This window comes from Vulpes lagopus, chromosome 8, assembly GCF_018345385.1.
Source record: "Vulpes lagopus strain Blue_001 chromosome 8, ASM1834538v1, whole genome shotgun sequence".
NCBI classification, from domain to species: Eukaryota; Metazoa; Chordata; class Mammalia; order Carnivora; family Canidae; genus Vulpes; species Vulpes lagopus.
In genome coordinates this window covers 115,821,779-115,848,052 of record NC_054831.1, presented here as the reverse complement: position 1 = coordinate 115,848,052, position 26,274 = coordinate 115,821,779, and the positions used below count along the sequence as shown (strand labels likewise).

At 34.3% G+C, this 26,274-nt stretch overlaps 1 protein-coding gene across 1 annotated transcript in view; it reads left to right on the top strand.

Moving 5' to 3' along the window:
* The window catches only part of LONP2 (lon peptidase 2, peroxisomal), a 97,015-nt gene that overhangs the window by 34,468 nt on the left and 36,273 nt on the right, over nucleotides 1-26,274 (top strand). Inside the window, exons 8-11 of the mRNA XM_041765656.1 lie at nucleotides 1,549-1,690; nucleotides 19,750-19,900; nucleotides 21,854-21,980; nucleotides 25,639-25,772. Of these exons, the coding sequence (XP_041621590.1) occupies nucleotides 1,549-1,690; nucleotides 19,750-19,900; nucleotides 21,854-21,980; nucleotides 25,639-25,772 (554 nt within the window). The remainder of the gene's footprint in view (nucleotides 1-1,548; nucleotides 1,691-19,749; nucleotides 19,901-21,853; nucleotides 21,981-25,638; nucleotides 25,773-26,274) is intronic.

Sequence of the window (26,274 nt, the reverse complement as noted above, 5' to 3'; positions counted from 1 at the left end):
GAAGATTTAGGAGTAATTATTTGTATATGGATTAGGTTCTACATTTCTGTTCTTAGAAGGGATACCTGCCTAGAATATTATTTTCTCTCCATGACTTTAGGTCTAGAATTAGACCTGTTTTAGGTCTAGAATTGTACCTGTTTCTGAAATCTACCTGTCAAAAGCAGTAAGGAAAAGAAAGAAGTTAATGGAGTAGGAAATAACTCCCTTAGAGGCTTTGTGGTGGTTATTTTTTGGTTTTTGTTTTAATTTCCCTTCTCTACTTATTCATAGAATACTGGCAAATCTGCAGGTTTTCTAGAGAAATAATTTGAGAGACTTTTATTAATTTTGAGTCTCATCCTTCCTGTATCCCATTCTGAAATCTTGAATGCTGACTCCTTATTGTAATAGGACAGTGTTACTTGTATTTGGTTCCAGTGCCTCGGTCACCCTCTTTGGATGTAAGGCATTCCCACGATATTTGTAAGGCTTTCTTGTCTTTTCAAAGGTCACTCTGTTTACTCTGTCCTACTTTATACAGTCATGCGGTGAAACTGAGGCCTGCTTCATGGATTGGCTTTGTACCCATCCTAAGATAACTGTTGCGGTTACACTCACTATCAACCAGTTTCTTGTAGGCAGTCACCCTTTTATGCCTTTTCACAAACAGCATCTGCTTGAGCACTGGCTTAGGCAACAAGGTTGTAATTAAAATTAGTAAATTGCTGCTGAAAATAAAGGTTTGCTGGCTTTGTAAAACAAACAAACAAACAAACAAAAACCCCACTGTTTTCTGTTTGACAAACACATTTGTTTTTATTTATGCCATCCTCTACATCTGTTATAATTATGTAGGTGATTCTTGTTCAGATATGATAAAGGAGGCTCTGACAACAAATGCACAACAAAACATCTGGCTGAACTTGGTTATACCAGTTAGTGTATATAGGATGAACATGGTTTTATTAAAAAGGCCCAAATTAATGGAACTTTAATATACATCCAATTGACCTCAAATCTTACTATAATTAATAACAAACTATTGCCTTTAAAATAAAAGAATTTGGGTTTGGTGTTTTGTTTTGTTCTGCATTTTGAGTGGCCCTTTGAACAATTCTCATTTCCTTCATAAAGATGATGATGATGATGCTTTAACCAGCCCTGGGACAACCATTTATGCGTGGAAAAGGTAATTGTGTTGAAGGGGGATGGAGATGGTACTGAGAAACTGTGAAAAACATATGAATTAAATTCATAGGCTTCTTGGACATTTTGGAATCCTGAAAAGAGTTATAATCATGTGCTTAAGTGTAATGTTTTTCAATTTCACTAAATGACAATGACTAGATTCTTCCAATATCATGGGAAACTTAGAGCCAGAATTAAATGAAAAGTAAAATTGAATCTAATAACTCTTGGTTGTATCATAGAGCTTTTAAAATTTATAGTATCTCTTTGCTCTATTACTATGATAACTAAATGACTTTTTCCCAGTCCTAAATTTTGAGTTCTAAGTGATAACGCTCTTGCCTCCTGACACTTTAACTTGCTTCTTGCTTTCTATAGGCGCACTTATGTTGGCAGTATGCCTGGTCGTATAATCAATGGCTTGAAGACTGTTGGGGTTAACAACCCAGTGTTCCTGTTAGATGAGGTTGACAAACTAGGAAAAAGTCTACAGGGTGATCCTGCAGCAGCTCTCCTTGAGGTAAGTATTTAGAAATTTCCCTGTGATCATACTTGAAGAGTATGGATAGGAGCAGTATACAGTGATATGGGTTTAGTCATGGGGAAAGTGTGATACAGACTAAAATCTGAAGCAGATTAATACTTAAAATGTCTTAGAGATTTCTTTCTTTTTCTAATAATTCACTCGTTTCTTTTGTTGTTGTTTTTATCAAATACTTTAAATTTTATACGTGCTTTTTGTTTAAAGACCAGTAGTTCTATAAGGTTATTACAAAAAACAGGAAACAAATCTTTTTCTCAATAGGGTCCTCGATGTCCATTTCTACATGTTGACCTCTTTAACTTTTAGTTGATTAGTCCATTCTCAAAATAGCATGACCATATTGCCGCTTCTTGATTATACAATTTCTGGCATCATCTGTTGATTCTCCTCTATAAGAGAGGAGGATTTCACTTACTTTCTTCCCTTCACCCCCACTATATTACTCTTCTACCCCTAATCCCCTGATCTGAATTGTATCCTGATTCGGTTAAGGCATTGTCAAATACTTATGTTATTATAAGTATGTAAGTTCTTTTCACAGCTGAGCCATAGTTACCGTGTGGTAAACTATGATCACTTTTCTTTTCCTGTCCTTCCTTTGTTTTGTTGCACGTATTTAAAAAAAAAAAACTTTGTGGCGCTAATAATCGTCTTGTTTATTTTGCTTACTTCCAGTAGTTGTCTAAGTCTTGAACTTTGAAGACTTGTAGACACTGTGGGGGGCCTGAGTGGCACAGTTGATTAAGCATCCAACTCAGGTCATGATCTCAGGGTGGTGAGATTGAGCCCCACATCAGGCTCTGTTCTCAATGCAGAGTTGGCTTGAGATTCTCTCTCTCTCCTGCCCCTCTCCTCTGCTCCGGAGTAAGTATGTACTCTCGCTCTCTCTTTCTCTCTTTCTCTTTCACTTTCACTTTCTCTCTGTCAAATAAATAAAATCTTAAAAAAATATATATATATAGTTGGAGACACCTTTTTTTTTTTTTTTTTTTTTAAATTTTTATTTATTATAGTCACACACACACAGAGAGAGAGAGAGAGAGAGAGGCAGAGACACAGGCAGAGGGAGAAGCAGGCTCCATGCACCGGGAGCCCGACGTGGGATTCGATCCCGGGTCTCCAGGATCGCGCCCTGGGTCAAAGGCAGGCGCCAAACCGCTGCGCCACCCAGGGATCCCTAGTTGGAGACACCTTAAGCATTGGTCAGTTTTATCTCCTTCATGCCTCCAGCCTGAGCTACTTTTCCGCATCTGGTACCCAGCTGCCTTACTAGGATCTCCCTTCATCTCCCACCATGTTGGATTTACTGTTTTCTATATTCCATGTCTTCCTCATTCTTGGCTTTATTCTCTCATTTTCTTGGTGTTAATCTTCTAAATAGCTTCCTGAGAAAGCTTGCATGGGTGGGAAGTGTTTTTAGAAATGCATATCTGAAAGTGTCTTTATGTTTCCCTCATGCTTGATTGGTGGTTTGCATTATGGTTGAACATCTTTTTCCTGCAATATTTTGAAGACATTGCTCCATTGTTTTCCATTTTCCTATGTTGCTGTCGATTAGACTGAAGCCTTCAGGACTGTCTGTTGTAACTTGTTTTACTCTGAAAACTTTCAGGATGTACTCTTTTATCCCAGTGTTCTAAAATTTTACAGTAATCTGCCTTGGGATGGGTCTCTTTTCATTTTTGCTGATGCTTTCAAGATTCTTTGAATTGGAAAAATCCTGTCCTTTATTTCTTTAAAATTTTCTTGACTTTTGATGATGACTTTTTCTTCATTTTGGGGGAACTCCTATTAATTGCATGTGGGATCTTTAATTTTCTTACCTTTTCTGTTACTCTTCTTCTTTTTTTGCTATACTTTTAATGAAGACTTTCTTAGCTTTATCTGTTGATCCTTCTATAATTTTTTGTTCCAAAGAACTTTTTCTTAAATTCCCTGTTGATTCTTTTTTATATTATCTTGCTCATTACATAGATGTAGTATGTCCTCTTTGGGAGAAAGATACTGATAGATTTTTTTACCTTTCCTTTAAGCTGCTTTTATCTATTATATATTTTTCTGTTTTAGAGTCCTCCATTAGATATCTAGTAATTTTTGCTTGTTCATTCGTGTTTATTTATTTTTTTTAAAGATTTTATTTTATATATTCATGAGAGAGAGGCAGAGACACAGGCAGAGGGAGAAGCAGGCTCCATGCAAGAAGCCCGATGTGGGACTCGATCCCAGGAATCCAGGATCATGCCCTGAGCCAAAGGCAGATGCTCAACCGCTGAGCCACCCAGGCATCCCTCATTCGTGTTTAATAGTGAAGAACAGAAATGCTGGTTGGAAGCTGTGCACATCTGAGTTTCACAACAGGATCAGCTGGGCTGTTTGGTGGAGGAACCTCTTAGATCAGTAATTTCAGGTCTTTTGAAGTTGGTCAGATTTCTCAGAGGACTCCATAAGTCCCTTGCCTTTAGAGTGGAGGCTGGGTTGCCAACTTCCAGGGAACCAAGCAAGGGGGAGAAGGGTGAGGACGGTGATTGTCACTGCATTCAGCATCCCAGATGTATGCATTTATCTGAACTGTTACTTTCAGGAGAGTACATACTCTCTTTAGTTGTGCACAGGGTCACTGGAGGAAAATAAGCTCTGGTATTTTACTGGGTTGGGGGAAGGGATTTGGGACCTGACTACTTCATAAACTTACTTTGACCAGTCCTCATTTTACTACCTCTGCCCCCTGCTCCCCAACCCTTACCATGGTTTAAATAAAATATTTTATTCAAACTGATTTGTAAAATTGAGGGGAAACTTGATTTGTGAAAGTTTCTTTTGTTTTGTTTTGTTTTGTTTTCTTATTTCCTTGCTTTGATTTCCCTTTGGCTTCCTGTTCCTTTTCTGCTTTTGTAATCTTCTTAGAACAGGATGACCCTGGAACATGTGTCTTGTAAGAAGCAGGGTAACTATACATTCTGATTTGCCTAGTACAATCCCATTTTATACCTAATTATCAATTGCACTCTCTTTTAGTCTCAGAAGTGGGTCCTTTTGGGACAGTAAAAAGTACTGTTGCCATACTTAAAAGCTACAGAACTTGAAGATACAGAGTTTCGTTTGGTTTTCCCTATTTTTGTGGTAAGACAGAAAGTTCTGACTCAGTAACTGCTTTACTCATCAGTACAGTAAAATAGTGAACATTATTGAAGAGTTTAGTGGTTTCTTAGATGATAACATTAGACTTTCAGTTTAATCAACATTGGGGCATTTTTCAGATAATCTGACAGATTCTCTCATTAGGCAGTTACAGTTACTCTGTTAAAAGAATTTGAGAATCCTTGATACTTCAGTTTCTCAACATGCTGAGTGGGAGTCCTGAAACAAATCCACCAGAGAGCTTCACAAGCAATAGTCGATGATTAAGCCCCCTGTCTGTCATACAGTATATTTTAGGTCTTCACATAGTGCTTTGTCCTGTTTCAGTAAGATTTGTTGAATTGAGTCAATCTTTGATAACAAGCAGCTGGCATAATGATATTTTGTTGTCTGATGTAGAAGTTGGTATTCACTTTTTGGCAGTTGGTTTATTAATATTGCAAATAAAAGTATTAAAGCCTCAAATGATACCTCAAAGTAAATGCTACCTGGGGCAACATACTTATCACTATAGTTTAACTATGAATAGCATCAGTTCCTATAGTCTAGGGTTCTATACAGTGAAGCAAAGCACGTATATAGAAGAAATGAGTATCTTGGTACCTGACTTCCTTCTCCTCCCCACCTGCTCCTGTGCTGGGTTAAAAAAAAAAAACAACAACAAAAAACTCTTAAACCTATGGGTTGTTGAAATAATTAAATGTGATACAGTAAAAGTGCTCTGGAAACTGTAAAGTACTCTACGATGTTATGTTAATATCCACTGACATTTCTTCTGTGTCCATTTTGAAAGCCACTTGCTGTTTCCATTGCCTTTAGGCCTACCTAAATGAAAAAAGGAACAAATTACTCAGCACCTTGTACTTAAAGTAGAAAATTACTAAGAGTCTAGAATATCCAAAAGTATGTTTTTTTTTAATCCTTCCATATAGAAAGCCTGCTTTTAATGAAATGACTTCTAGATATGATTTATAAAATATAGTTATACAAGATTATTTTATAGCTAATTTAGATTAAAACAATATATATTAAATTAACATAATGTAGATACAGAGTGGTTACTCCAAGCAAGCTAAAGAATTATACTTGTACTGCCTATAGATTTTCCTCATCTTCATATTTATTTATGAAGGAGATGCCTATTTCCAGTTACTATTGTCAACAAAGGAATATTTACCCAAAATTTAGACAGCCTTTTAGGAAAATTTATTGGAAGAATATAAAAACAGATTCAACTAATGGATTAAAAAAATATTGGTAGACAGTAGAAGTTGGATAAGTCTGTTGAATAGTATTAAAATGTGAGATACAAGGAAAGTCTTTTTATGTAATTACTAGACTCAAGAAAATTAGAGAATTCTTATCAGGTACATACAGTCATATTTATAATTGATGGAAGATTCAGACTTTGTTATAAAATGTAAGTGCACTTCTGAAATACACTTTTGTGCGAATGGGCTAACAAAATACGTGGCTACTTTACCAATTTTCTATATAAGCAGTATTTACAGTTCTGAATAATGTATGATATCCCCAAAGTAGAGAAGTCACTAATGTAGACATAGTAAACTTTTTTTTAACTGAAGTTCTTTTTTAATTAGAATTAGAGCCTTTTAGTAATTAGATGGAGTTATGTATATTTACTACTTGGGTATAACAGACATGGGATATTCTAATCTAAGCTCTACAATTATTGTCAAAGAAAGTCAAAGGAGAGAGATTTGGGAATCATCTCATCCAGCTCCATCCTTTTATTAATGAAAAATTTGTAGTTCTGGATGCTACCTTAATTTTTTTTTATCTCATCACGTGCTCTATTTACAATATAAATTCTAAGATCCAGCAGAGTAAAAAATGTCTTAATACTGATGTTATGAAAGAGGTGTATGTGAAGACACATTTTTCCCCTTTCATTTCTTCTCTGCTATCTCTGATTAAGAGGGATCCTGTAATTGAGTGATCAAACTAAGCTATATTAGGGAAACAAGGACCTGCTAAACATTACTTCTCAGTGCTGGCAAACCCTGTACCAGTGCCCAGGGTGTAACTTGCAGGTTACACAAAAATGTCTTCATGTCTTTGTTACCACTTTTCTTTATGTACCCTGTTCCCAATTTTTGTCTTCTTTACCCTTTTACCTACCCACTTTCCCCCAGCACACATACAGGCACAATCTGCCACCTGAATGTCCATTACTCTCTCTCCCTTAGCTATATTCTCAACAAAAATTGCTGTTTCTCATTTCTACCCTGTTTAGCCACTCCCATTATTAGAGTTTGGTAGTGATCAAGTTGTGTGGTTAAATTTACATGAAAATTAATTTTGTAGCACGTTGGGGCAATTATTGTTACGTATTTGTTACTAGATAATCTGCAAGATTTTCTTTTCCTCTTCTACCATCCTTAGGCATGCTCTATAAGGGGACCACTAGACAAACCTGTGGCCCAAATCTTGGCTGTATGTCTCCACAAAGACCCACCACTGAATTCAATAGTAAAATAAGAAAAGGAAAGGAAAAAAAAAACACTTGAGAAGTATTGACAGTAAATTGTTAAGTTGAGAAATAGTAATTTAACTAACTAGGAAATAATGATGAGTTGGGTTTAGTCTTTATATCTGAGGTTTTCAGTAGCAAGCAATTTTCAAAATACCTTGTTCATTTTAGGAAATGCTTATAAATATTTAATAGATTATATATTCTTATTTTTATATGAAGAATAGGCAATATTTACAAAATATAGAGAACCCTCTTTTATATTGATGATTCTCTTTTGCCAGAAATAAATGAAAAACTGAATGTTTTATAAAATATATGATCAACTTTGGGCAATTTAAGTCACAAGAAGAAATAGATGTTCAGAGGGAGATGTTAAACTGGTTGCCACTGATTAAACCAAAGCAGCAAACCCTATTTAAAAATTATGATTTAAATATATTTTATTTACTTTTTTACAGTAGTGAGGTATAATTACATTTAGAAAGTGAATATATTTAAAATGTACATTTTTATTAATTTTGATATGTGTGTAAATCATAAACCAAAAGTATAATCAAAGTAATAAACATTGAAGTTCCACTTATTCATTACAGGGCATCAAAAGTAGATTAAAATTGTCACAACAATCTGTGAATTTGAAGAGCAATTGATAGAGATTATGCAGTCTAAAGAATAGGAAAACAAAATGACTAAAATGAACAAGGAAATATGGGATACGTATAAGCACAACAATCTATGCATAATTCAACAGGACAGGGAGATGGGAGCAGAAAAAAATTTTGAGGGAATAATGGATGAAAACTTATCAAATTTGATAAAAAACATAAATCTACACATTTGTGGAGCTCAGTGAATTTCCATGTAGGATAAGCTCAGAGAAATCCATAGATAAAATAGTAAAAATCCTAAAAGACAAAAGAGAAAACTTTGAAAATAGCAAGAGAAAAACAATTGATGTATCAGTTAACATTTTGATCGACACTTGGATTCTTCAATTGTTTGGCTATTACAAATAAAGCTACTGTGAATACTCATGTACAAGTCTTATATTGACTTCTACTTTTCTTTGATAAATACCTAGGAGTGGATGACTTGGTGAAATGGTAGGTGTTTTATTAGTATTTCATATAACCAACTTTTATTTTTTTCATATAATCAACTTTTAGATTACTTCTTGATACCACCTGTGGCCTTTAATACCCAGTAGGCTTTTTTGAATTACTGTCTTACTCCTGTTGGGCAGTTTGTCATCTTATTGTTTAGCTGTTTTCTCCCTCCTTTTTAAAGAGTCCTAGTTATTCCTTTGAATCATGTCATTAACTATATGGACAGCTTGTTAGTTCAGAAGGTGTATATCCTATTTTTTATAATACTTGTGATAATTTTAAGTTAAAAATCACACATCTCAATTTCTCTAATTATCAACATCATATATGAAATAAGATATTGTCCCTCCCTTTATTAAATCAAAATGAAGTAATACACAGTAGTCTTTTTTTTTTTTTTTTTAGATTTTATTTATTTATTCCTGAGAGACACATAGAGAGAGGCAGAGACGTAGGCAGAGGGAGAAGCAGGCTTCCTGCAGGGAGCCCCGTGCAGGATTCGATCCCAGGACCCAGGATTACACCCTGAGCTGTAGCCAGAAGCTCAACCACTGATTTCATTTTTTTACCTTCTATCAGAACCTATTTCAGCATTTATACTGTTTCCTTTTTTAAATTAATCCTCCTCACTCCCCCCCCCACATATTTTTAAGCAGTTAAAACTTAAAAGTTTACAGCACAATTAAGTAGAAAGTACTGAGAGTCCCATATAATCTCTTACCCACCCTCCCCCAGTTATCCCTTTTATTAACATGTTGCATTTGTGACACATCTGTCACAGTTAATGAACCAATATTAATATATTAATATATTGTTTAAACTGGAGTTCATAGCTTACATCAGGGTTCACTTTGTGTTGTACATTCTATGGGTTTTGATAAATGTATAAAGACATGTATCTACCATTACAGGATCACATAAAATAGTTTCATTGCCCTAAAAATCCCTTATGTTCCACCTATTCTTTCCTCCCCCTCCCTAAACCTCTAGCAATCACTGCTCTTCTTACTGTCTCCAGTTTTCCCTTTTCCAGAATGTCATATGGTTGGAATTATGCAGTCCGTAGTCTTTTCACTTAGTAAAATGCATTTAAGATTCTTCCTTTTTCTTTTTTTTTTTTTGGCTTGGTAGTTCATTTCTTCTTGTCACTGAATAATATTCCATTGTATAGATGTACCATAGTTTGTTTATACATTTGTCTATTTAAGAACAGCCTAGTTACTTCTAGGTTTTGTCAGTTATGAATAAAGCTACTGTAAACATTTATGTGCAGGCTTTTGTGTGGACATAAGTTTTCAGCTCACTTGGGTAAATACGGGGGAGTCCGGTTGCTGGACCACAAGGTAAGAGCATGTTTAATTTTGTAAGAAACTATCAAACTGTCCTCCATAGCAGCTGTACCACTTGCATTCCCACCAGCAATGAATGACAGCTTCTGTTGCTCCACTTCCTTACCAACATTTGGTGTATGCAGTGTTTTGGATTTTACCTAATTTAGTAGGTATGCAGTAGTATCTCATTGTTTTTGTATTCTTTTTTGTAAATGTATTTGCCACGTTTGTTTTTTTGATAATAGACTTATTGAGACATAATTCACACAGCATAAGATTCACTCCTTAAATAAGTATACAATTCTGTGGTTTTTTAATATATTCTTGCCCATATAGCCATTATTGGCCACTTTCCATCCCCCCGTCCCACAAGCACCTAGAAACCACTAATTTCTTACCCTCCCTCCCCCAGTTTTCCCTTTTATTAACATCTTACATTAGTGTAGTACATATTCTGCAGTTGGTGGACATTTGAGTTGTTACCAGTTTTGGTTGTTATATATAATGCTGTTATAATCATTCATGTACAAGTTTGTGTGTAGACATAGGTTTTCAGTTCTCTTGGGTTTTCAGTTCTCCAGGAGTGGAGTTGCTATATCATATGGAAATCCTGTATGTAACATTTTGAGAGACTTAAAAACTATTTCCCAAAGTGGCTGCACCATTTTAGTATTGCACTGGCAATATAAGAGAGTTCTAATGTCTCTACATCCACATCAACACTTGTTACTGCCTCTTGTTTTTATTTTAGCCACCCATTTGTTTTAATAGGTGTGAAGCCATAGTTTATTGTAGTTTTGACTATTTCCCTAATTACTAATATCATTGAGCATCTTTTCATGTGTTTATTGGCCATTTGTGTATTTTCTTTATAGAAATATCTATTCAAACTCATTTTTAACTGGGTTGTCTTTTTCTCATTAACTTCTTTACATATTCTTGATGCAAGTTCCTTCTCAGGTACATGATTTGCAAATAATTTCACCAGTTTTCTGGGTCTTCTTTTCACTTCTTTGATGGTATTGTTTAAAGCACAAAAATTTTTTATTTTTAAGTCTAATTTATTTGTATTTTTCTTTTGTCATTTGTAATTTTGGTGTTATATCTAAGAAGCCATCACGGTCATGAGAATTTATTCTTACATTTTCCTTTAAGAGTTTTACAGTTTAGTTCTTATATTTAGGTTAATGGTTCATTTTGACCTAATGTTTGTATGTGGTATAAGGCATAGGGATACAACTTCTTTTGCACGTGGATATCCAGTTGTTCCAAGGACCACTTATTGAAGATTTTTCTTTTTCTGTGGAATGGTATTGGCACTCTTGTTGAAAATTCAATTGAGGGTCACCTGGGTGGCTCAGTGGTTGAGTTTTGCCTTTGGCTCAGGACAACATCCTGGAGTCCCGGGATCGAGTCCCACTTTGGGCTCCCTGCGTGGAGCCTGCTTCTCCCTCTGCTTGTGTCTCTGCCTCTCTCTCTCTGTGTCTCTCATGAATAAATAAATAAAATCTTTTTTTAAAAAAAAGGAAAGAAAATTCAATTGACTGTAAATGCAAGAGTTTATTTCTGGACTCCCAGTTCTATTCTCCATTGATTTATAGTCCCTTCCTTATGCCAATACCACACAATCTTGATTACTTTAATTTAATTTAATTTTTTTAAAGATTTATTTATTTATTCATGAGAAACACACAGAGAGAGAGAGAGGCAGAGACACAGGCAGAGGGAGAAGTAGGCTCCATGCAGGGAGCCTGACGGGACTCCATCCCGGGTCTCCAGGATTATACCCAGGGCTGAAGGTGGCGCTAAACTGCTGAGCCACCGGGGCTGCCTGATTAATTTTATAGAAGGTTTTGAAATCAGGAAGTGTGAATCCTCCAGATTTGTCCTTTTTCAAGATTGTTTAGCCATTCTGGGGCCTGGGTCCATATTTCCACATGAATTTTAGTATTAGCTTGTCACTTTCTACAAAAAAATGCAACTAGGATTTTGATAGGGATTGGATTGAATCTATAGATCATTTTAGGGAGTATTACCATATTAATAATAGTAATTCTTCCGATCCATGAACATAGGAGTCTTTGTTTATTTAGGTCTTCTTTAATGTATTTCAACAATGTTTTGTGGGTTTCTAAAAAAATTTTTTTTTGTTTAAATTCAGTTAATTAGCATATAGTGTATTATTAATTTCAGACGCAGAGTTCAACTATTCATCAGTTGTATATACACCCAGTGATCATTACATCACGTGCTCTCCTTAATCCATCACCCAAGTACTCCATCCCCCTACCCCCTTCCCTCTAGCAACTCTTAATGGTTTGTTTCCCTCTGATTTTGTCATATTTTTCATATTTTTCCTTCCCTTCTCCTATGCTCTGTTTTATTTCTTCTGTTTTGTTTCTTAAAGTAGTTTTTGAATATATAAGTCTTACAGTTCTTTTAAGATTATTCTTAAATGTTTTATTTTTTTAATATTGGAAATTGAATTTTTTTTTCATTTCTGTTTTGCATTGTTTGTGGTTTATGTAAGAAATACAGTTGATTTTTGAATATTGGTCTTATATCCTGTAACCTTTCAGAACTTGTTTATTAGTTTTTCCAGTGGATTCGTTAGGCTTTCGCATGTAATCCCATGCAAGATCATGTAATATACACATAGAGCTACATTTATTTCTTTCCAGGTTGAATACCTGGATACACTTTTTTTTCCTGCTTGCCTTGGCTAGAGCCTCCAGTATGACATTGAATAGAAATGGCAAGATCTGTTCAGATTTTCTATTACTTCTTGATATAAACAGTGGTTTGTATCTTCCTAGGAATTCTTCCATTTCATTTAGGTTACTGAATTTATTAGCATATAGCTATTCACAGTATACTCATGTATTTTTTATTTCTGTAAGGTTGATAGTAGTGTGGCCTGAGTCCCTCCAGATTTTAGTAATTTGGGTGTTCTCCCTGCTTTCCTTTGTCAATATGGCTAAATGTCAATTTTATTGAACTACTCAAAGAATCAAGTTTTGATGTATTGATTTTCTGTTTTTGTCTTTACTGTTTTTGTTTATGTACTCTCTAATTTTAGTATATCCTTCTTTCTTCTTGCCTTAGTTCAATTTGCTATTTTTCTGCTTTCTTAAGGTAGAAAGTTAGATTATCGATTTGAATTTTTTAATACATGCTTTTATAGCTACAAATATTATAAGCACTGATTTAGCTGCATCTCAAGTTTTAGTAAATTACATTTTTGTCTTTATTCATCTCAGAATATTTTTAACTCCCCTTGTGATTTCTTTTTGACCTTTGGTTATTTAGGATTTAGTTTCATATATTTGTGAATTTCCAATTTTTTTTCTTATTCATTTCTGATTTCATCCCATTGTGATCAGAGATTGTACTTTGTGTGATTTCAGTTCTTTGAAATTTAGGTGTTTATTTAATGGCCTTGCTTATGGTCTGTCCTGGAGACTATTCCATGTGCACTTGAAAAGAATGTGTGTACTGCTGCTGTTGCTGGATGGATTGTTCTCTAGATGTTTGTTATGTCTGATTGATTTATAGTATAGTTCAAATCTTCTATGTCCTTGTTGATCTTTTCCTAGTTGTACCTATTATTAGATATATAGAGATAAGACTTAGATATGGATTGTCTACATCCACCTGAAGAGATTTATTATAAGGAATCAGCTTATACAGTTGTGGAGTCTGGGAATTCCAAAATCTGCAGTATGGACTGGCAGGCTGAAGACCCAGGGGAACTGATGGGCAAATGAAGTTCAAAGGCAGTTTGCTGGAGAATTTAATTTCTCTTGCTCAAGGAGGCCAGTCTCTTTGTTCTATTCAGACCTTCAACTGATTAGAGGAAGCCCCTCCACTAGGTGGAGGGCAGTCTACCAAAGTTCACTGATTTAAATTTTAATCTCATCTGAAAACACTCTCCGAGTTGACACACAAAATTAAACATCATAAATAACATATAAAAATTTAGCTTCAAAAAAAATTTAGCTTCAATAAGTCCCCCTTCCCTCTTTCTTTGTGCAGCTATTGTCATAAAAAGTATATCTCTATACACTGTAAATCTATCAACACAGTAATATACAGTTGATTGTCATTATTGCCATAGCTGTGTTCTGTAAAATTGCAGCAAACATTGAATTAGTGAATACTGAATTATTGCTCCAAGGAGAAATAGGTTTGCCAGCCAGTTTGTCAGTTGATCAGTATATAACCTTGTTTTATTTGTGTTTCTGTTTAAAGTTGATTATTTAATATATATTGTTCATTCATTAACATAGAACTCATGACTGCTAACACTATTACTCATGCCTAAATGAAGCTTACCTAACACAGCCTTGCTGTCCTATGAACTTGCACAGAAAACACTTAAGTACTACTTTTAGGGGGTCTTTTAAACAGCAAAATCACTAACGAAAAGCACAGAAATGCAGAAAACATGGCACTATTACATAGAATGCAAAAAGGGTACATGTTTAGAATGTGACAACTGTAACAAGAAGACGGCATCATTCTTGTTTGACTTCAGCTGGGAACATCTGCCTTGGGCTGTGTGTTTTCTTGTGTCTGCAGGTAACTGCAGAAGCACCACAAGTATTAATTTTTGAGTTGTAAATAAATTCTAGGTATTAGGCAAATTGGCAAATTCAGAAGCCATGAATAATGAGAACCAACTGTAATTATTGTTTTATGAAGTCATTTGAATCAGATAAAAGAAGATCAGATTACAAACAAAAAATACATTTATACTGGCTTTTGTATTTACCAATGCAGTTATTTTAACAGGTATTCTTTGTTTCTTTGTGTAGATATAGCTTAGTGTCCTTTCACTTTAGCCGTTAGTATTTCTCGTCTAGTTGGCTAGTTATAAATTCTCTCAGTGTTTTTTATCTGGGACTACCTTATTTCTCCTTCATTTTTGAAGGATAGTTTTGTTGGATATAAAATTCTTGATTGACAGGTTTTCTTTTCCTTTAGCATTTTCAGTATTTCCTTTACTGCTTTCCATCCCTTGTGGTTTCTAAGGCAAAGTCAGCTCTTAATCTTATGGAGAATCTCCTGTACTCAATGATTAATTCATTAATTCCTTACACTGCCATTCTAGTAGAAGTGTTTCTTCATATTTTTAGTTTTAATTCTATGCTTAAATGATTTCATTGTTTCTGGTCCTTTTATTATGATTAATCTATTGTTTAGATGGAATACATCTTCAGGTTACTTTTTTCAAGGATTTGTTTGTAGGTTATGTTTTGAAGCCTTTTATATTTGTTAACATGTCTTTGTTGTCTACACCACTCATCTCCATTTGTTTTGCTCACATATTGTATAAGTAAAAATTTTTGAAAATCTGTTTATATACAAATCTATATTTTAACAAACAAAAATGTTTGTGATAATAAACTGCCATAGACTGGATGACTTTAAAAAAATAAAATAAAATAAACCCCAGAAATTTATCTTTTCACAGCTCTGGAGTCTGGAAGTCTAAGATCAAGGTGTTGGCAGGTTTGATTTCTCCTGAGATCTCTCTCTGGCTTGCAGCCTGCTGCCTTCTCACTGTGTCCTCACATGGTCTTTTCTCTGTGCCCATGCATCCCTAGTTTGTCTATCTCTGTCTTTGCTTATAAAGGATACCAGTCATAATGGATTAGGGCCCCACCCATATGACCTCATTTAATCCCATCTGTCTCAGACCCTATTTCTAAATACAGTCACATACATTAAGGGAATAGAGTTGAATCTATAACAGAGTATATATATATAATATACGCATAACATATATGTACCATTGTACTAGTATTATATACTTATATAACATTGAATTTTAAAAGATAAGTATGTTTTTAATGAAAAAAATGTATTCTAGTTATATTATTGTTTTTATATCATAATGTGGCTCTCAAAGCTTATTCAAGAAATAAAAATGTCTCTATCATTTTCTTGTTTACATCTTTGCCTCTATTTAATAATATTTTGCAAGAGTCCTTTAAAACTATTCCATTTATTCATTCATTTCTAATCAATAAAAACAATCAGGCTGACATGGACTATAGTATACTGTAATTCCAGTGCAAGCAGGTAAGTGAGGGCACCACTCTTCTCCTAGGATATCTCCTAATGTGTTGCATGCTCCAAGTTGAGGGTATTTCTTCCATTTTATACACGAAATATTTTAAAAAGGAATTTCTTTCTGGATTTAACTGGATTTCTTTCTGTTTTATGGGTAAAGATGAATATATATACATATATACTATTACTATACTATTACTATATATACATACATATATGTATATATAGTAATAGTATCTGCTTGCACTTTGGTAAGTCATTTTGATGTTTCACTGTTGTGACCACTAGCCTAAACACAAAATAAAATGGGTATTAATTCATCATAATTGGGTAGTGGGTTCATGGGTGTTCATTTGTTTTGCTTTGTGTCTTATGTGTGTTACATATATTCTGTTTTAAGGTTTTAAAATATTTAAACTACTCATAATTTTGCTTGAAAATTATGTTTCAATAATAGTCTATCATTTATTATTGCATAAGAATAATCTAATAAGGTTTTTCAATATATAATGTTGGATCTTCCAGAATATTTTCTTGATTATTTCTCTAATTATACTGTATTTTACATTTGTTGAGATTTTTCTGTAGTTATATCAATTAGCTATGAATTAGGTATCTTTATTTTTTATATATCTATCCCTTATGTGGCTTTAATGCCTTTTACTAAAATGTTCTGGACATTTTTTTCCAAGTTTGTCCTTATCAGTTACTTGATTTCTTTAGTATTGTGTGTGACTTCCAGAGTTGGTTTTAATTATTTTATTTTACTTCGTTTATTTTTTACTTTTTGTTGTGGAAAATTTCAAACATAACAAAGGTAAAGAAAAAATAGTACAGTGAACCATATAAACTCATCATTCATGCTTAACAGTTATCATCCCTGGCCAATTTTGTTTCATCTGTTCCTATCCATTCTCCACTACCCGGCTTCTGTTTATTTTAAATCAAATTTTAGACATATCTTTCCATAAATATTTAGTATCTGTCTCTAAAAAATACAGACTTTTAAAAAAATATAACCATATTGTCATACTTAAAGATGATAGTTACCTAGCCATCTCTAATGAGTAGAGTGTACTCCTGGATTGCCTACAAACATCTGTAGTTCTCTTGCCAGAAATTGTTATTGAAAAACAATTCTCAGCATACATGCCTCTCCATAGTTTATTTCACCTCTGATTTCATGATCCTAAGAATAAAGTGTTATATCATGGCTATTTCCATTTCCAGTCGGACTGTGTAGGTAGGAATTACAGTCCTAGCATGGATTTAGAAAAACATTTGATTGAGAAGAGAGAAAAAAATAGCTCTAACTGATCTTGAAAACAACTTCTGTTTGTAGCTGAGTTAGTCCATCGAAGCCCTGGCTCTAAAGTTCAGGAAAAAAAGCAGAGATTTGGTAGCTATGAAGTTCTTACTGTGGGGCATCTGGATGGTTCAGTGGGTTAAGTAGTTAAGTGTCTGCCTTTAGCTCAGGTCATGATCTCTGGGCATAGAGCTTCCTGCTTTGCGGGGAGTTGTCTTCTCCCTCTCCTTCTGCCCCTCCGCCCTCTTATGCTCTCTCATACTCTCTCTCTCTCTCAAATAAATAAAATCCTTTAAAAAAAAGTGCTTAACTGTGATTTTTATCTCTCTGTGGACTCACCAGTTTACTTTAAGGTGTCATTTGAACGGTGATTACCAGAAATTCTATTTATCTGGCTACTGATCAGTATTTGTGTAGTTGATCTTAACCAGAAGTCCAAGAAGTGTTTGATAAATGTCTGATGTTCTTTTGTGTTTTCCTAGATAACAGAGGCAAACAAATTGGGCATCACTGGCTCTCTTCTTATAACCCAGATGTCCTGTAATGCATTTCTTTTTTTTTTTAATTTTTATTTATTTATGATAGTCACAGAGAGAGAGAGAGAGAGGCAGAGACACAGGCAGAGGGAGAAGCAGGCTCCATGCACCGGGAGCCCGACGTGGGATTTGATCCCGGGTCTCCAGGATCGCGCCCTGGGCCAAAGGCAGGCGCCAAACCGCTGTGCCACCCAGGGATCCCCTGTAATGCATTTCTTAAAATACCTCGTTCATACTTGAGAAACATTCATTTATTAATTTCCCTACTTTCTTTAAACTCCATTGTCTTTTCATTTTAAGAGAAAAAAATTACTTGGACAGGTCTCACAGCCATTTCTAAAACTTATCCAACATGTATATATTGGATTTATTTATTATTTTTTTAAGATTTTATTTATTTATTCATGAGAGACACAGAGAGAGAGAGAGAGAGAGAGAAGCAGAGACACAGGCAGAGGGAGAAGCAGGCTCCATGCAGGGAGCCCAATGTGGGACTAGATCCCAAGTCTCCAGGATCACACCTTGGGCTGAAGGCGGCGCTAAACTGCTGAGCCACCCGGGCTGCCCTATATATTGGATTTAATTAGAGCCATTAAAGAATAGGTTTTTATTTAATAGATTTAACTAAGATTGTCCTATTTTCCATACATTGATTAAAAGTTTCAGATAATTGGTACACAGTAAGATTACTCTTAACCAGTTCTGTACTGGGCATAATTAGTATGGTCTTTGATGTCTCAAAAGTACCTTATTTTTATAAGGTTAAACATTATTAAGTCTTGTGAAAATATGAATAGTAGAACTTTCTGAAAATTGTGTTCTAGATAAGCACTGAGTTTCCAATAATGAATGTTTACCAAATTCAAGATTCTCTGTAAAAGGCTTTAATTTAAGACTAACTTATCGATATGTTTAGCAATAATTAAAGCTTAGAAAGGGAATCAGAAGCAAGGAAAAACTTGTGCTGTAGTAAAAATGATCATTGGTAAGTATTTTAGTCCATTTACTTCCTTTTTGAATATGTATGTCAACTTTGTTTAATATTTATACTAATCTACTATAATTAAAGGTGATAATATAATATGTTAAATATTAAGAACATGTAGAAGACACCAAGTCCTGTGTAGACCTTTCCACAATGAGTGCCTGTGACTTGGAGCATTTGAGTAGTAACCTAAAGAATATATATTTTCTCATATCTAGTTCAGCATTTTAAGAATTTAATTGATAAATAATTTCCCAATTAAAATATTTTAAGAGATACTGATATTTTGCTCATTAAAAACAAAAATTGGGGGAGCACCTTGGTGGCTCAGTGGTTGAGCATCTGCCTTTGGCTCAGGTCTTGATCCCAAGGTCCTGGGTCCCTGCAGGGAGCCTGCTTCTCCTTCTGCCTATGTCTCTGCGTCTCTCTCTCTGTGTCTCTCATGAATAAATAAGTAAAATCTTAAAAAAAAAAAAAAAAAGTTTTGTTTTTAATGTCTTTTAAAAGTGAATTTTTCCTTGTGCTGTATCAGAATATAGTAGCCTAGTAATTTTTACTTGTTTACTTTTGTTTGGAATCTCTTTTCAGTTAAAGACTTTATAACCAGATTTACTGATAATGTTTGAGAAGTGTACTAATTATTTTGTCTTACCTAAGAATTTGAAAATACTCTATACATCTACTTTATGTTCCGAAAGCAGTTAAGAGAGGATGTGTTACCAAGAGAGAAACTGGTTCTGTAGGATTGGTTACTTATTTATGACCACCAAATCAGTCATTAGTAAATAGACTTAAGAACAGAGCTTAAAGGAGTAATTTTTGCTTCTTTGTACTTTCATATTTTTTCAAAAATTTTGACATTGAACTTTTTTTTTTTTTAAGTATTTAGAATGCAGGGAATGTAAAGAATGGTGCTTGGGTTTTAGTGTTATCCCTGTGTTTCTCAAACTAACTGTATTGAACAGAAATATCAACCATGCTAATATATCATATGTGTTTGTGTTTTAGCTTTCTATTGGAATTGCTGAATTTATTTAAATTTTTATGTTCTCTCACAGGTGTTGGATCCTGAACAAAACCATAACTTCACAGACCATTATCTAAATGTGGCCTTTGACCTTTCCCAAGTTCTTTTTATAGCTACTGCCAACACCACTGCGACTATTCCACCTGCCTTGTTGGACAGAATGGAGATCATTCAGGTCCCAGGTACCTGATTCATAAATAAAATCATTATTTGATATATTTTGCCTTTCTAAGCAAAACTCTTAAGTTCTGCAGTGGAGTTTGAATAAAAAATTGATTTGCCAGTATATGATCTTCAAAGTTCTAAGTCTGTTAAAAACCAGCTTTTATGTAAATTCAAAGTCTTGAACAACAAAACTTTGTTTTAGCCATGACATACAGGATTATGTATGTGTTCTGTAAGACACCAAGAATAAAGTTTGCATAACAATTTCAGACTTAATTTAGCATTAAGACATTCTTAGCATTAAAAAAAAAATGTTTTCCAGTGTCTTAGAAAATAAGACATTCTTCTTTGAAACCATTTTTAAACAAATATATAAAAATAAATTTTTTTTTCAAAATGAGTATCTTCAAACCAAAAATAGATCTTTACATGGTCAATTTACCTTCTTGTCTATAAGATTTTAAACTTTTTACTATGTCTTCTTTTTAGATATTTCTGTCAAGTAGTTCCCTGTTTTTTTTACCTGTTTTTTTTTAACCATGTTTTCTCCTTTACTGGAGTGTGTAAAATAAGGTCCTTTAGTTACTAACACTAAATAAACCTGTTTATGATTATTTTCCTTCTTTTAATTACTTAAAATTATTTTTCCCTAGAAGAGATGAAACGTAAGTGGGTATTTGTTATAATGAAAATACGAAGAATCAATTTATTTTTTGATTCTAAATATGAACTAAATAGGTATTTCATATTAACCTGAAATAAATTTTTACTATCAAGTGAATGATTATTGCATTTCTTAGTTATCTGTAAGCCTTTTAGTTTTTAATACTTATTTTAAAAATATGATAGAGTAGAAAATTGCTTTGTGCATATTTATAAGACTAAAATAGAGGCACTGGGGTGGCTGAGTCAGTTAAGTGTCTGCCTTCAGCTCAGCTCACAATCTCAGGGTCCTGGGATCAAGTTCTGCATTGGGCTCCCTGCTCAGTGGGAGTCTGCTTCTCTCTCTGCCCCTCCTCCCTACTTGTGCGCGCTCTCTCTCTCTCTCTCTCTCAAATAAATAAAATCTTAAAAAAAAAAAAGACTAAAATAAATAAGAGACCTAATTGCCTGGGAATTCCCAATTAAGAATCTATAAAATGCACTGACATGAAGTGAAATAATCAGGACAGCCGCTACATGGGTGGACATATGATGCCAGTCTCTTCCTGTAGGTTTGGTTATCCTGTCTTCTACTTTTTTGGCATTTTTATTTCCTTAATCTACTTACAAGCTGTCTTATCAGTTCATCTTTTTTATTTTTGCTTGTTGAATGGAAAGGGGGCCTTTTGTTTAGGGAAGATTTTGTCCTACGGGATTTAAAGACAAAGTAAATCTATACTCATGAGGTTTTTAAATAAATAACATAAAGTCTTTTAACTATATAAATTATATGTGTAATTCCAACACGTAGAGGGGAAAAAACTTCTAGGAGGACATCTTAGTTTCTGTTTTGTTACTTAAATTTATAGCCAGAGTTCGCAAATAGCTCCCTTGCAGCTCTTGCCCTGGGATTCCACTTACTTGTTGTTTTAAGTTGTCGCAGTTAGGTATCAAATCATGCTAAAGAGAAGAGATGTATTATTTGACTATTAAATAATAAAAACTCACATTTGATTTAAGGAGAGAATTATCTTAGACATTTGATTAAGAATTTTCCTCTTCTTTAAGAGAGATATTATTTAATCAAGAGATTTTCAAAGCTGTGCTTAGTAAATGCTTTTTTTGTTTGCGGACAAATTCGAAATTTTAACAATTTAATTGGAGATTAAATTTTTTATTCTGATTATAATCTTAGTTGAAGTAACACTTAATAAATTCATTCTAAGTCCAAGATCCATTGAATCTGCATTTGATTCATTAAAAAAAAAAAAAGTGGCACTATGGAAGCTGTGTGAATAATTACAAAATAAGATCACTTTTTTCCCTAGGGTATACACAAGAGGAGAAAATTGAGATTGCCCACAGGCACTTGATCCCAAAGCAACTGGAACAGCATGGACTCACTCCTCAGCAGATTCAGATCCCACAGGTTACTACTCTTGACATCATCACCAGGTTAGTCAACCATCCTGAGGCCTCTCATTGTTTGAGTATAAAAAGAAAAAAGGGACAATTTTACTGGCAACTCACAGCAACCATTCCTTTCTCTCCACCAGAATCCCAGCAAGCATTTCCATAACTTGATCTTTTTTTAAAAATTTTTAAAGATTTTATTTATTTATTCATGAGAGACACAGAGAGAGAGGCAGAGACATAGGGAGAAGGAAGAAGCAGGCTCCATGCAGGGAGCCTGATGTGGGACTCCATCCCAGGACTCCAGGATCACACCCTGAGCTGAAGGCAGACGCTCAACCACTGAGCCACCTAGGTGTCCCTCCATAACTTGATCTACACAGGGCTCAATATTATGCAGAAATTCAGACAGAAAGAGCTTAGAGTGTCTTCATAGCTGAGGACTTTAGCTGAGCCAGAATTTTAGCTTTTTCACAAGAGCAGTGCACAGGATTCATTTGATAAATTGAGAACCAAAAACAAGGAAAATATTGAGACATCCTATATGCCCCAGATCTTAAAAGTTAAATTCTCTTAAGAAGTGCATTGCTACTTTCAAACACCTGTCTTAAGTTACTCAGATTTTCTTCTCTTTGAGAGATTTTAAATATCCTTAACAATTTTCATCTTCGGAATTAACACTGGAACAATAGAGGGTGCTTTCCTGAGTTAGCTACCAAGTCCTTAAGCCTGTAGCAAGCAGGATGTAAATTATCTGAGTAGAGTATTGCTTCGTCTGATTTATAGATTGCATGTTTGAATGGAAAATATACCCTGTTGAGAATTTATATCTGCAACAGCCTCTTAGTTTTCCTGGCTCAGTGTTACAGATCCATTGCATCATCTGGCGAATTGTGTCAGGCTGCCAAATGCTCCTCATGCGGCCCTCTCACAGTAACTGCTGTTTTTCAGGAGAAGCAAAGTATCTCTCCATTTTGATCTTTGACTTAGAGTTTGGCCAGTCAGACTGCTTTTTGATCTAAGCCAGCCTTCTTATGGAAGTCTATTTGGAAGTCTATTTAAATTTATACATAAAACAGTAAGACTAGATCTGACCTGGGAGTTCCTTTTCTTAACTTGTGATTCATTGCCTGGATAATGCCAGGAGAAATAAATTAGGTGATTTATATGCCGAAGTCTTCCAACAATAATATTATTCCAGATAACACCCCAGTGCCTTTGGGTAACTTTCAACAAATCACTTAACCTTTTTGATAGCTTCCCCATCTGTAAAATATGAGTGAGAGGAAAAAAAATATCTGGATCGAAATAATACTGACTTTGAAAAGTAATAATTATTTGTATTTCCCAGTTGTTGCTTGGGGAACTATTTCTTTTTAATATATATGTTAGCTCAAAACATCAAATATTAAAAGCTTATGGACATTAGGAAATGTCTCTGAACAGTTTCAATATTTTTAAAAACAATACAGGTATTTGTTACTCCAAGCAGTGTTGGCTATTTAGTAATTTACCGAGATTAAATTATAGTTTTTCATCTTTTGATGTGTTTTTCATCTTTTTGTGTGTCATAGTCCTGGATTCCCAACGTTCGGGGGGAGGGTGTTCTTAGATCTCATCTAGTTGTGTGTGTGTGTGTGTCCCCATAACTAGCCTGTTGAGTTCCTCCAGTGCTAAAGGGCTCACTGCGGTCTACAAATAGGTACGTAAATAAATTGTTACAAAATAATCTTTATTTTCACCTCCCTGTAATTTTTCTAGTTCTGCCCTATAGGAGCATCTGGAATCTAAAGGTAAATCCCTCCCTTGTATAGCCCTTCTGGCATTAAAAAAAAAAAAGTCAGATCCACTTCCTATAAATGTTCTCTTTTTCAAGCTAAACATTTCTGTTCTCTTTACCATTCCTCGTTACCCACTCTCAAGACTTGCACCTTTCTAATTAGTCATCTCTGAGTGCTGCCTGTGAAACCAGTGTCCCTTTTAAAATGAAACACCCAGAGTGGAACTCAATATTTCACAGGTGGCCTGAGGAATTGATGGTGTAAGACCACCAGCTCTCCTATTTTGATTATGTTTTTTTTATGATTGTATCTCATGACTCTTAACTTTTTTAGGTTATTCTCTTGCCTGTTGTGCCTGAAGATACCAAACATCTTCAGTTGTTTTTCATACAAATTTCTGCTGAGTTTGGTCTCATTCTGTACTTATAGGGCAGCATTGAATTTTATAAAACCCAAATGTAGAAGTTTGCAATTACATATATTTTATTGGTTCCAGCTACCATTGCAGCAAATGGACTTCATTTTCATCTGGATTATCGTTAGTTTTAGGTCCTCTGGAAATTGGCATATATAGTATCTTCATGCTCATGTAGGAAACATCAGCCACTTTTTATTGAATACTGGTGATTCTTCCCTTTTTGATTTTAAAATACTAAAAAAGGGTTGTTGTGTCTAGTTTCTTTCAGTCAGCTGTTAATGTTGGTATCTACATTAGCTCCTGACTCATTATTGACCACTTTAAACAAACAAACAGTATTTCATTTATGTTGTTGTGGATGTTATTATTTCCGGAAGTTTCTCCCGAACTTCCTGGTACCATTTCTGCACATTCATGTCATTCCCCTGTAAACTTCCTCAATCTCTGTTCTTTCATCTTTTGTCCAGACCCTTTAATCTGAGCCCATCAGCGAGTTGTCTAGGAAGCTACACTGGGTTTTTGCTTTTGTTTTTACATGTTAGTTTGTTTATTTTTAACATGCCTCTCTGTTTTCTTCCTTACTGAAATTATATGCAGTTGTGTAATAATGGACTTTATGCTGATTGCCTCCTATCCTTTGGATTGAAATGAGTTTTACTTTATAGTGTTTTGCCAAGAGTTTTTATTTGTCTTTTCTCAGAACTTTTGAAATCTGATTCCCTAAAGTCTAGAATATGTGTCTGTCTAATCAAATCCAGTTTTTCAGGTACATCTATATTCTCTACCTGATGCTACCCATTCAAATCTATCCAAAGTTGGGTGACCAAATATGGTTGTGTTATATAATGGTTTGTGAAGAGGCTTATAGAATTTGAGTCTAACTTAAGTTTTTTTAAGAAAGCTCTGCTTAACCACATTTAGAATCTCCACAAATTCACTATGCTTGTATCAGCATATTTCCCTTCTTTAGAAGTCTCAAAGAAAATACACTGAATAGAGGTGACAAGCACAGTTCCTAGTGAAAACTAAATTTCTAAGATTAATTTTTGCTTTAGTTGGGAAAAAAGTTTTATTTTTCTGTTTCTTTCAGCTATATTTCAAGTGTAATAAATTCATCTAGAATTTTCTTAAATTGACAAATTTTGCATAAGAAAGCTCTTACATGTATCATCAAGGAGTAAATGATGTTTTACGTGCTGCCAAATTTACTTTGGCAGTATAAATTGAAGAACCAAGGATTCATTTTTAAGTATAGGATAATAGTTGAAGATAAAAGTCCCTATAAAGGGGAAGGTTATAGCTGAAAATATATCTGAATATTTTAAAAAATAACAGTACTTTAAGGAGGAATTTTTTAAATGCAAGGAAGTTACTACTTAAGAAAATATAATGAACTTTTAAATGTATACTGTTTCATTAGTGTAAATGTTAATCATATTATTTCTGTCTATTTTTACAGGTGGTATTTAGCCAAAAATAAAATACTTTCCTTTGATGACAGGTATACCAGAGAGGCAGGGGTTCGCTCTCTGGACAGGAAGTTTGGGGCCATTTGCCGAGCTGTTGCTGTGAAGGTGGCAGAAGGACAACATAAAGAAGCCAAGTTGGACCGTTATGATGTGGCTGAGGGAGAAGGTCTGTGACCTTGATCTGGAGCTCTCAGGCTTGGTGGTAGGAGTCAATGGCAAAAAAAGTTAAATATGGAGGGATGGTGTTGGGTAGCCCTAGGAGCAGTGGTGCATATGACTCCACCAGTAAATACATCCAGTGAGTAAATAATAACTTGACATTGATGTATTTTATCAAGAGGATTTCTTTTACAAATAGTACAGAGTTTCAGCTAGAATAACACACAATATTAATGCTTTAATATTATAAATTTCTCCAGATTTATGATGGCATGCTTTATGTATGGGTTCTGGTGTTCTTTTTTCCTTCTGACCCAGACTGTTGTAAAATCTTTCAATATTTATAGCATAGAAAGTTATTGGACCAGTTAAAAAATCCAAGCTGTCTAAATACTGCAGGGGTAGATCTTTGTACTCAGGAAGAGCTTTATGTCATAATTTGTTTTTCTCACACATTTTCTTTGGTAGATATACAATTAAAATGTAATTTAGATTATTATTTTTAAAGA